The following is a 12,741-nucleotide window of genomic DNA, read 5'->3' on the forward strand; positions in this document are numbered from 1 at the left end:
CAGCAGGAAAATTTTAGATTAGACGTGACTCTCCCTGAAAGATTTCACCCCATCCCTGTGGCTTCGGCTGAGCGCACGATTTGTGTGTCTGTCTCTCTAATCAAACTAAGAGCTCCTTCAGATAAGGTCTGTATGGTAATTTATGAATTCCTTCTACCTAGCCCCATGTCAGGCATTCAGAAGATGCACGATTCGTATATTTTTAATTAATTTATTTATTAATTTATTTTTATTTATTTATTTATTTATTTTGCGGTACGCGGGCCTCTCACTGTTGTGGCCTCTCCCGTTGCGGAGCACAGGTTCCGGACGCGCAGGCTCAGCGGCCATGTCTCACGGGCCCAGCCGTTCCGCGGCATGTGGGATCTTCCCGGACCGGGGCACGAACTTGTGTCCCCTGCATCGGCAGGCGGACTCTCAACCACTGCACCACCAGGGAAGCCCCATATATTTTTTTTAATGCTAAATTAAATCAGCAGTTCTGGAAAGGACTCTTTCCTAAAACTATTTCCTCCCTCAAATTTAGCCCATTTCCACTCCTCTTTTTAAACAGTCAGCTAGACTCAAAACATTGGAATCCTTTTCGACTCCTTACGTTTCCTTCCTAGCCGTTTCGCCTCCTCACATCTAATTAGTCTTCTGTTCCTATGGATTCTTTTTTCACCACTTCTTTGAACCTGTATTTCTCCTTTGGGATTCCTGTTGCCATCACTAGCTGGGGTCCCCAGTTCATGCTCAAACACTGATCTCTTCAGTAAAATGTCTTTGGCTTTTCACTCTAACCCCAGCCTGCGTGTTTAAGTTAGGTCATTTGTCCCAAAACACTACTTGCGCTTTCCCTGCCCAAAAATCTTCAGCATCTGTCTCCCAGATTTTTACAAGAGCTCTACAGTTTGTCTATACTAAATCTGTAGGTGTATCTTCCACTCTATCCCTATATTAACTTGATATTTCAAGCAGTGGTTAGCTTTTGCCTTTCCTTGGGTATGTTCTAAGTCTTCTTTCCTCTGCTCTGGGTTATTCCAGTTACCTACCAGAATTCCCTTTTCTTCCTAGTCTCATCTTCCCAAATCCTCCAAGGTTCACAATTGTCCCAAAATACTTCTGTAGACTTCCTCACTGGTTCCCACAGTACTCTCATGCTATACTCAACTATTTAGCATATGGTATGAACTGGAAAGTTAATTGTTGAAAGGGGGACGTTTCAGAACAAGACAACATCTGACTAGACATTGTTAAAAGTAGTTCTGCCTTCACGCGAGAACCCTATCTGAAAACATTATAAAGTTTTTTGGAACGTTTAACGTCTGTGGCAATCTGAGAGAAAAAGCGCTCAAGAATCTTGTGTCTACCCATTAGCGAAATTATTTGTAGGCATGTTTTACACTTCGAGCATCTTTCCTTTCAGGTGCATTTAGAGCATAGAGTGCATTTCTCTAATTACGAAATTTTGTATTTTAACAAGTATTCTCCGACACACTCATTTTGACATTTAATCTTGGATTCATACCCAATTCTGGGTACAAAACCAACGAGTCCTTACCAGCCTTAATGATCTTAGAAGCACTTTGAGCGCTGCTGGGTACACAAAGCATATTCATTATTGACCTCTCATCCAAGTTGCTTCTTTGGAGAAAGCTACGAGAGCTACAGATATTTTTTACTTAACGAATTGCTAAGTAACAGGTGACGGACAGTGACTAGCTGACAAAACTAGGTAGAACACTCATCTTAAGAGAACCCAAAGGGGGAGATTTGTCCAAAGAGAAAAGCTGTTTCCCCCAACCCCTACCCCCACCCCCAAGAATTTATTCTGTTGTATTTTGTTTTGCAAACAGACAAAAGAACCAGCAGAGCTCAGGAGGGTTTTGTGTTGCACCGAGGTTGGGGGCAAGAATTTGAAAGGGATCAGTGAATCAGATGTAATGTGGACCCTGTTGAGCCACCCAATCTCTCTTTTTTGCTGACGGTCAGTATTCCAGTTATAAAAAGCTGCAGAGGCATTTCCACCCGCTTGAAAGAACTTTATCCCTGTTTTTATTCTGACATACCTATTATGACTTTGTTCACTAAGCAGAAGGAATTATGGGAAATGGAAATTCAATGGCATGTTTTTATTAAAGGGCTATGTGTGTATCTTCATGGAGAAATTAAAGAACCAAGCAGAATCCTACGTTTTCCTTTCAGGTAACAGAAATTGCCTTATTCATTCTCACTAACAGTGATTTGGTTGAACCAGAAGACAAAGTAGCATAAAATGAGAAGGCTTATATACAAAGCATATTTTATATTTTTTAAAAAAAGAAGTCAGTGATGCTATGAATTTCTGTGATTCTAAAAATCAAATTAAAACATAATCACAGGGACTTCCTTGGCGGGTGCAGTGGGTAAGAATCCACTTGCCAATGCACAGGACACAGGTTCGAGCCCTGGTCCAGGAAGATCCCACATGCCGGGGAGCAGCTAAGCCCATGAGCCACAACTGCTGAGCCCGTGAGCCACAACTACTGAAGCCCGTGCACCTAGAGCCCGTGCTCCGCAACAAGAGAAGCCACCGCAATGAGAAGCCCGTGCACCGCAACGAAGAGTAGCCCCTGCTTGCCGCAACTAAAGAAAGCCTAAGAGCAGTAATGAAGACCCAACGCAGCGAAAAAAAAAACAAAACATAATCACAAAAAACCTGTGCACATGTATTCTGTGGGGCAGGGGTGGTGGTTTAAGGAGGGAATGCTTAAAAGCCGTATTTCTCCTTTGCCTTCCTTAGTGCTGTAAGTATAGAGAATTGCACATCTTCAAATGCAGCTGCTGATACTTGGCAACAGACTCTGTTGGTCCCTTTCTGTATGTAGTAGACATTTTCCTGCAAACTGCAAATAAATGAAGGTTTACAAGCCACATGTTTTTGTGGCAAACTTCATCCCTTTTGCGATACTCTATTTAAACATGTTTTTAAATGTCACCTTCAACTTTTTGATTTCGTGGCCTAATTTCCCTAATCCCCACTATGTAGATCTTCATCTTAAATCACATAATTTGCTAGAGAAATATTTAGATGAGACTGTGACTTCCTTGATGGTAGAACACTTGCCATGTTTACGTTTAGATTTCAGCTCCTTCCTTACAGGAGGACGGACACATTCAGACATGGGGAAAGGAGTAAGAAAATAGAATATTAGGCAGCTATGAAAAGGAATCTTATAAATAGAAAAACATTATTAATGTCCCTTTACATTTTAGTTCAGATGTCTATATTTTTACAAATCTAATTTATTTGAAGCGGGATTAACCTGTATTTAGTTGCCTAAATGTGTTTAAGATTAAGAATGTGTCGCATACTTCTCTTACTTAAGATCTACTTTGAGTTTAGTAGACCTTCCTGAAAATAAAGTCAAGTTTAAAAGTCCTTGGCTATGAGTCATCTTTAAATAAGAGATCTCTGTTAACCTAAAGTAACTCTTCAAGTCTGAGAAATGAAGGTTAACCTCATTAATTTTGTAAAAATTTGCCAGACATCAAGGGATTTGAAACTGCCTAGAAAAATAATAAGATATTCAACAAAGTTGCTTGTTTTAAAGGCTAAACTGTAATCCATGAAAGAATTATCAAAAGGTGGTGTGTGCATATAAAACAGGCGGTTTAAAGAAATTGACTTTGAACCTGAAAAAAAAAGAATGCTACTCATTAGAAACCAAAACTTGCAGCAGAATGTTTTTGTATGGCCATTATGATAAGAACTGAATAAAGAATGTCTCCTTTATAACAAATACTGAGTTTATTTTATTGGAAACTTTTAAAAGAAAATATGTCATGTAAAAGTTAAAGGAGCACCTATTTTGCTTCATCTTGAAATAGTCATATTGGTTTTCTTGCCATATAATCTCCCAAGGAACTTTGTAGGTCCTCAATTTATCTTTCCTGAGGAGCATTTATGATATCAAAATTGCAAACTTAGGAAAAATCATGGATCGCATCTTTAGTTGTCTCGAATGCATATTTTTATCTTCCAGAGTTTTTATTTCCAGAGAAATATTTCTAAAGAACTGTTCTAAAGAAATGTCTTCTAAAGAGGTTCAGGCTTTACCTCTTCTCATTGACATTCATTATTTTATTTTTTATTTTTCTTTTTGCGGTACGCAGGCCTCTCACCATTGTGGCCTCTCCCGCTATGGAGCACAGGCTCCGGACGCGCAGGCTTAGCGGCGATGGCTCACGGGCCCAGCTGCTCCGCAGCACGCGGGATCTTCCCGGACCGGGGAACGAACCCGCGTCCCCTGCATCGGCAGGCGGACTGTCAACCACTGCGCCACGAGGGAAGCCCGACATTCATTATTTTTAAAGGGAGTGAGGAATAGAATTTGGAACTTGAAATACTGGTCGTATCTTTTGCCTTCAAAGATTTATACTCATTGTGACACCCTAGTACAGAAATGACTGAAATCTGTTCATGCAAAGAAGGTGATTGGTCTATCAGAGGAAGAGTTGTGTTTCAAACAGAATAACTTAAGCTTCTTTTACTTTTCTTGATGACATACAAATTCTAGCAAAAGGAAAGCAACCAGATTATAAAGTACAATTCATTAATGCCCATGTAATTTGTTAACCTCTTGAAAGGAAGAGTGACCGTTGAATCATTGTCATGATTTCGATCACTCTAGCTGTTGTTGCCCTTTCATCCATCGTTACATGGAATGTGATACTTAGATTTTAACTTTGCTCTGGGATTTGATAGCTGTTAATAACTAGAGAACAATACATTTAAGATGATTTTATTCCTGTAGGAGTAGTCCTTTGCTTTTTGTCTCGGAGAAGCCATTGTCTTTTACCTAAAACTTACTCAACAACAATTAAAACAAAACAACCAAAAAAAAAAACGAGTATCACGTTCAGTGGTAACATTCACTCAGGGATTTGTCATGATATTGAATTTTAGAATATGTGTATGCATATTTTTAGTGCTGTAAAAGATATTAGCAGTCTTCCAGTGAGACTTTCCCATAAGAAATAAAGATCCAAAGCTATTCAGAGGATTATTGGGCGTCAGTGGGACCGCAACCAAAACTGAATTTACTGACTTATGGTCCTCTCTTCTCTTTATTTTTTGCAAACAAGAACAGAATGATAAGAAAAAAAATCTCATCATCAATGCAGTTCCTTCTTATTCAGAGAAAAGTACACTACGTCAGACTAGTTGAGGGTATGGTTCAATTGAGTATAAAACCATAGTGTTTTAATGGAGATTACTTATAAAATACATGAGATTAGAGTTGGCCTTTATTATACAAGCAGTGTTTTGGTTTTTTTTTTTTTTTTTAGTATCTTTTAGCTTTATGAATAATTCATCTGATTAGAAGCTGAAGTTACCTCTGTACTGTACTCCAAATTAAAGTGCATATTTAGTGCCCCTGTTGTTTGGACTATAATTTATTCAAGGCGTGCTTGTTATATAATGAGTCTGATTTTTCTGTGTGATTTGTGGAATCAATCCTATTTCTTTATAATCACATCTTGCATATTATATTGTGTATTTTTGAATAATTCCCACGTTTAAAAAATGCCACTCATGGTCTTCCTCATGTTAAGAGGTCACCCATGGGCTCCGGAAAAGGGGAAATGCTAAGCCTTTTTTAAAAACTAGAATGGCATTTAAATTTTAACACTGGATCCTACTGTCACATAGGCATGGTATACACACGCACTGCCCCTGAATTCTATGAAACAATTTCATGTGCATCAGTGATTAGATGGTTCATTTGTACCTCTGTTGACATTTCTTCTTTTAACTTAATGGATTTCAGTCTACCTGGAGACTGCTTCTCTCAGTAAAGCCTTTAGCCCATAAAACTCCCTCCCTCACAAAGATAATATGTCCCCAAAACTCTTTGCCAAACAACTTTGCCCTAGAAAAAGGTCCTTTACAGATACTCATCCTTAACAAAGGCATTGAGCAAGGAGCAGTTGAGCTGATCCAGACACCACTCTCTCCATAAACACTGATGCCTCTGTGAAGGCACCATCACCACCAGACTGCCATGCCTCGATCACGTTGAAGCCACCACCTCTCGCCTGTCGCCACGCAGCCTATCGGAGTCCTGTTCATCCTTTTCTGCTCAGATCAAAAGTCGGCTGCCATTTCACTACATCTTTAGTGATCCCCTTTCTCCCTTCGGTTGTAATTGTCAAAAGCTTTGGTTTAGCCCATCTTGTTATATATTGTTCTACTTTACTGTTAGTTATTGAAGCCCTTTCCTCCTAATTTTAAACTCCTAGAGATTAGGGATCTTGTTATCTTCATTTCAGTATTCATCTTAAATGGCAGACAAGGAATCATTTGGTTAATTTTCATTGAGATTGGGCTGTTCGGGGAGAAATGGAAATCAGCCTTCGTCCTGAGAGGTAATGGGTGCTACTTAGGATGCCCCCAAAAGAATTTCGGGCAGCAGTGGCCACACTCTCAATGTGATGAGGGAACTTACACTCTGTGGCCTTCTGTTTGAAGGCCTACTGTTTGATGCCTTATGTATGAAGATGGGCAACTAAAGAAAGAATAGGAAAAAATAAGTACATGAAAGTATTTATATCATTGTAGGTGATATTTAAATGACATATCACAAACATTCTAAACTCTGAACTCTGGACTTGGAAACAGTAGTAGTGAGAGTATTAGTTGACTGCTTACTCTGTACATGCTGAGTTACTCTGTAAGTTGACCGCCTACTCTGTAGTTACTGCTTATTCAGAGTATAGCACTAAGTAGACAGATAGATGGATTCACACATACATACAAAATAATAATGATGTTATTAACTAGTACTGTTGGATCTGCGGAAGAGGGTGAAATCCCCACCTTTGTCTTTTGTTTCTTTATATCGAGTCATCCAAGGAATATAAAAAAGAATGTGTGTATATATATGTATAACTGAGTCATTTTGCTGTACAGCAGAAATTAACACAACATTGTAAATCAACTATACTTCAATTTTTTAAAAAGTTAAATAAAAAAAAAGAGTCATCCTATCCACCTTCTCATTGAAGCAGGTTATAGTTGGTGGTTAAGATGCTGAAACCCACAAGTTGCTTTATGCTCACTCTTAGTGGAGACTTCATGCATACATGAATGAACACTAGCTCAGCACTAGACTGTTGTTGTTTGCCTTATTCTTTACTGTTGAGGAGCTGATTGGAATTTGTTCATTCCTCCTGCAAGTTTTCAAACCACCATTGTTCGAGAGGTCATGTAGTACAGTAGAGCACAGACTCTGGGTGGTCTGTGGCATCCCAGCCATGGCTACACGTTTTGCCCATTAGGCCAATGACTAGGCTGCAAACATCAAAACACTTTTGTTTGCTGCCTCTCTGTTTGCTTAGCTCTTATTAAGATGCATGATATGCTGTGCTCCTCCCCTGTGTGTTCTATGATTCCTATTACTCATCCCTAGTCAACCCAGGTAATAAGTAAAAACAGGGTCTTGCATTCCTTTTATTCATTCTCTGGTTTGATTGGAAAAAGTCAACTCTAATCATGTATTGCTATCAGTGACATGGAAAAAAAAAGAAAGGAAGCAAGTTGGAAAAATTTAGGAAAGGTAACTTTATAAAGACTAAAAAGACTAAAATTAACCTAGTGGTCTTTTACCTGGGCAATTGATTAATCAATTAATTGATTATCAATTAATTAATCAATCTCCTGCCTGCCTGTTGTCCAAGTTTTCTTGCTTCCTCTCTTATTCTTTCCTCTCCTCTCTCCTGCGTTGTGTAATATTTCAAATATACGGAAAAGGGCCTGGGGCAGGAATCAGTGTGGCTTGTTGGAGGAATCACCAGACCGCCTACGTGACTGTGGCTGCCCAATGAGCTCCAAGAGGAAAGGAGGGAGAGGTTGCAGGGCCAAGGGCTTTTGTTAAGGATTTTGTTCTACGTGGCGTGATAGGAAGCCTTTGAGCATGATTTAATTTATGTTTTTAAAAGGCCACTCTAGGTGTCACAGAGAGTGGGAGTCATAGGCGAGTCAGAGGCTCCAGCTGTAATTCAACCCAGATAATGGCTGGTGCCGTGGGGGTGATGAGAAATGGCCATATTGGGGATGTATTTTGAAAGCAGAGCTGACAGAACTTTCAAATAGATTCCTTTTGGAATAAGACAGGAGTCAAGCTCAACTCCTAGTCTTGTAGTCAGAGCATTTGGGTGAAGGGTGAAACTGTTCACCATGGCGTTTGTTGAGGGATTGGGGGCACAAGTGAATCAAGAGTTGGCTTTGGAACCTGTTCAGTTTGAGTTGCCTGTTCGATGTCCAAATGGAGGTAGCAAGTAGGCAATTGGATATAGGAGTCTAGAGCTCGAGGGAATAGTCAAGGTTTATATAGACTTTCTCAACAATCTTCTTTGTGTAGGTGGTTTTTAAAACCTTGGGGCTGGTTGAAATCACCTAGGGTGAGAATGGAAAGAAGTGAAGATGCCGGGCTGAAGCTTGAGGCATCTTACAGAATTGCAGGAGGAGCGGCCAGTGGGTTAGAGCGAACCAGAGGAATGTTCCATGAAATTAAATTCATTTGAAGTGTGTTAGCTTCTGATTGTTGATTTCGTTGACTGTCCTTAGTATTGGACTGTTTCATGTATGATGATTTGGGATTGTGGAATTTTTGTTTTCATCTCTCATTCTGCCCTTGCACAAAACCACTCTGAGCCCAGTCCCAGCCCCATTCCCTGGCGTCAAATGGCAACCTAGATGCTGCGCCCTACATCTTCTGACCTTCAAGCCCCTTAACCCAACGGAAGCTGAACTTCCAGTTGTCCCTGCCTGCTTCCTACCCAGGTGGCAATTTACGTTAAGCTCATTTCTGGTCCACAGAGATGTTTATTTTGTTTTAGAGTGTGGCTAGGTTTTGTCTCTCTCTTTTTAAAAACTCTTTATACTTCATCATTGCTGCCTGTTTGGAGCAAGGTGGTCCATCGAAAACATGACCCAACTGTGCCATGCCATGCTATCCAGAAGCCTCCTTGCATTTCTATTTGTTCTTGGTTTTTATATCCCTCTTTTTTTTTTTTTTTTTTTTTAAAATGGTTTTATTTATTTATTTATTTATTGCGATACGCGGGCCTCTCGCTGCTGTGGCCTTTCCCGTTGCGGAGCACAGGTTCCGGACGCGCAGGCTCCGGACGTGCAGGCTCAGCGGCCATGGCTCCGGACGCGCAGGCTCAGTGGCCATGGCTCACGGGCCCAGCCGCTCCACGGCATGTGGGATCCTCCCAGACCAGGACACGATCCCCCGGTCCCCTGCGTCGGCAGGCGGACTCTCAACCGCTGCGCCACCAGGGAAGCCCCATCCCTCTTTTTTTTTTAATGGGATTTTTTAAGATGAAAAATTCACATTTAATAGATCTTTCCTCATTCCTGTTTAGGTGTATGTTTTTGTGTCTTTGTCTCAATTATTTACGTCTGTTGTTTTAATTCATTTTAATGACTCTGGAAGTCAAATGTCTAAGTTAATTTTTTAAAAATAGGGCTTTTAGTATATTATCCTAAAACATTAGTATTGCTGGGGCTTTTAGGCAAAAAGATGTAATTCCAACTGGTCTGCTTAATGCATCTACTTATCAGGATGGGATAAGGATATTGTTTTAGCCTAACTCAGTTTATTGTAGCTAACACATGCACACTGAGAATTGGTTAAGTTGGGAGTGAATAGTGTGTACACAGGATACTTGCCTTGACATCCTCTTGGTTAATGTAGTGAAAATCCTTTAATGCATGCCTGTGTATTCATGGGGTAAATCAAACATGCAAAATCTTTATCTCTGTATAACTTAGAGATACCCTGACCCTTCATAAGTTTACCTAAGAGCTGGACTAAGTGCCATAGTGTCATTTGGAAAAGCGGGGGTAAGAATAATGTCCCTGGGCAGAACACTCATGCACCTAAGATGTTTTCAGATAAATCACAGTGTGGAGCATGTGAGCTGGCCATAATATTACAGTGTGTGACCACTCATCCCATGCACTTTGATATAATTAAGGAGAATGGTGAAATAGAAGTGTAATCATTTCTCCAAGAGGGAATGTCAACCCATTAATGAGTAGAAGGCTTATTATTGTCAGTTGAAGCAGCAGATTTTTGCCCAGCAATTTGGATTGCTGAGTTGGTGTGTTCACAGAGGTAGATGTTCATTTCAGGCTGTGATAGAAGGGAGGGGAACACTTTTGAAGAGGATTTTTTTGTTTTATTTTTTTTTGTTTGGTTGGTTCTTTTAAACCAATGACAGCATTTTGGAATGACTGCAATTCTGGGCATTATAATAAAAATTTAATAAGCATAAAATATAATTTCTAAATATAAATAAGTAATTGACATTTAAAAGAGTATTACTCAAGTATTTATGCATTTGCATAAAACCAAATAATCTTGAAATAGCCCTTTACTACTATTATATTGATGCATTAAAATCATAGCCCATTTTTTTTATTATATGTCACAGATTACTTACCCTTATTTTTCTTGTGACTATCTGCAGTAGATCAGAGTAAGGACTAAGAAATACTGTCTGGTTAGATTGTTGGAAGAATACTTTCATGCTACGAGGGCAGCTTTCTAGGGTTTATACAATAATTCTTCAAAAAGTTGGAAACTGGTCTACTGAGACAATAAAAAGATGGAGGCCATGTTTTTCCCCAGGTTATACAGTGATGTTTACCCACTAACAACCCATTAATTGAATTTGCATTAGAACTTGTTCACTGCTTTTACTACTTAAATTTCATTGGCAACTTAGGGACTTCATATAATTACTTTGAGCAACTTCATTGGCTCTGTGAAAGACATAGTAACATTGATGACATTTTTATGGAATCTGACATATATTAAATACTTAATACACATCATGTTGCTCATGTTCAAAAAAATGTAGACAGCCTTTAGAAATAACGCCTGTAATATTGTGGGTTTTGGTGTTGCTTTTGTTAAATTTTTAGTTTGTTTTCTGTAGAAAGTCCCACTTTGCTGTTTGCAAAGTTCTTTCCAGTAGCTAGTGAGCCAGTATTTCTTTTGGGGGAATTTGGCAGTAATAATTGGGAATTCAGCTTTTAAATTATGAGTTATGTATTATGGCAGATTTTCAAGAGCTGTTTTATATATCAGTACATTGTCATTTCTTCATATATGACAAGGATATTTTTCTCTAAAATCGAGTAAAGGAATAAATATTTCTTAACTTGTTTTAAGTGTTTAGGATAAAAATCTTATCCTTTCTGTTTTGTAACTTTACTATCAGCAAATAATTTGGGATTTAATAGTTTAATAGTTCAATGGACTTTAATTTCCGTTCATGTGATATCATGTCATACTGTAGGACTGAGTTGCTTAATGAACATTATGTTCTATGGACCTCTTTCTTTTATTCAAATTTTATAAAATGTACAACATCCTTTTGTTCCTTGGTATACCCATGTCTTACTTAGTAAGTTGGGCATTGTGGGGAGATATTCCCTCTTTCTGGTCTCTGTGGCACATTTTTAAGCCACATTGTTGAAATTGATTTAAACACAAGATTAGTTTAGTTTTGTTTTTTCCTTTCTAGTGGTGTACTTAAAAACTCCAATTAGCAAGAATTTCTTCTTTCAGCAAAGTTTGTTGGGAGAGCTCTGTTTTCTTTAAAAATTAACAAAAACCTGTCACAAAACTTAGGAATTAGGATCCTTCTTGGTTGACATAAGTAGCCTGAAACATAAAGCTAACTAAATTGCATCAAATTTCAGAGACTAATAATCATACATTTGGGAAAAAGAGCTTCCACACAACCTGTGTTCTGTCAGAGTAATTTAATTAGAGGTAGTGATATTTCAATGTAATTTGTTAATGGGCACATTCTGCAAAAAAAAAAAAAAAAAAAAAAAGTAATTCTGCCTGAACACTGATCATTTAATATAGTTTTAGCTGGATTCTGTCAAAAGAAAGGGTTTTCATTGAATTTCATGAAACAGAGATGCCTGGAGGAAGAATATCAATGAAGTGAAGAACAGAAGAGCAGTTTAAATTTTTTGAGTTACTAGAATTGCATATAAGGGAGAATGTAATAATCTTACTGCTTTTCCAAAGGTTTAATGTATGAAATTGTATGCATAGCATTATTGGACAATTGAAAATCTAAATTTCATATTTTGAATGTCATAATCATTATCATCCCTACTGCTTGTTTTGATTTTTTCCAATTTCAAGAAGAATATCATAGCTCTTTATTCCTTTCTTTTATTTGTGGCAACTTGTATATAGATGTTAGTTAAATACTACATGACTTGCCCTGGAAAGAAAATGAAATAACAGCTTCTCTAGATTTTATAACATTTTAGAGAACATTATAATAAAACCTCTTGCTTTTGGTGGGGAAATACCAACGCTTTTAGTAATAAGAAATATTTTAGTTGTATTAATTTGATCTACAATAAGTTTGATTCTGATTTATTTCATTTCATAGACACTTCATCCTAATTCTGCTGCAGTGAGAGGGATTTAGGTCACTCAAGTTGAGACCTTATCATGGTAGGCTAGGATGTGCTGCAGTAACAATTACCCCCATTCTTCTGTGCTTAACATAAAAAATGTCAATTTCCCCTTCCTGGGAAGAAGTCCTCGGTGGAAGCAGGAGACTCTCCAGGGCAGTTCTCCATGGCTGGGCTCACTCACCCCCGGGGGTTCGATCCTGTTATTACCTGCGTTTAACATGTCCTTTCTTAATTGCCACTGCAGGGAAAGA

General features: G+C 38.5%; 1 protein-coding gene across 2 annotated transcripts in view; it reads left to right on the top strand.

Annotated features, from left to right (window-relative positions):
- Nucleotides 1–12,741, top strand: part of CDH2 (cadherin 2) — a 219,928-nt gene that overhangs the window by 135,398 nt on the left and 71,789 nt on the right. The window contains exon 1 of one of the 2 annotated variants that reach the window (XM_007455365.1): nucleotides 2,088–2,187. The exons of the other annotated variant lie outside the window; for it this stretch is intronic. Coding sequence (XP_007455427.1) covers nucleotides 2,109–2,187 — 79 coding nt within the window. The 5' untranslated portion in view covers nucleotides 2,088–2,108. Of the gene's footprint in view, nucleotides 1–2,087; nucleotides 2,188–12,741 lie in introns of those variants that run through there. 2 annotated transcript variants of the gene reach the window in all.

This window comes from Lipotes vexillifer, unplaced genomic scaffold (genome assembly GCF_000442215.2).
Source record: "Lipotes vexillifer unplaced genomic scaffold, Lipotes_vexillifer_v1.1 scaffold1018, whole genome shotgun sequence".
NCBI classification, from domain to species: Eukaryota; Metazoa; Chordata; class Mammalia; order Artiodactyla; family Lipotidae; genus Lipotes; species Lipotes vexillifer.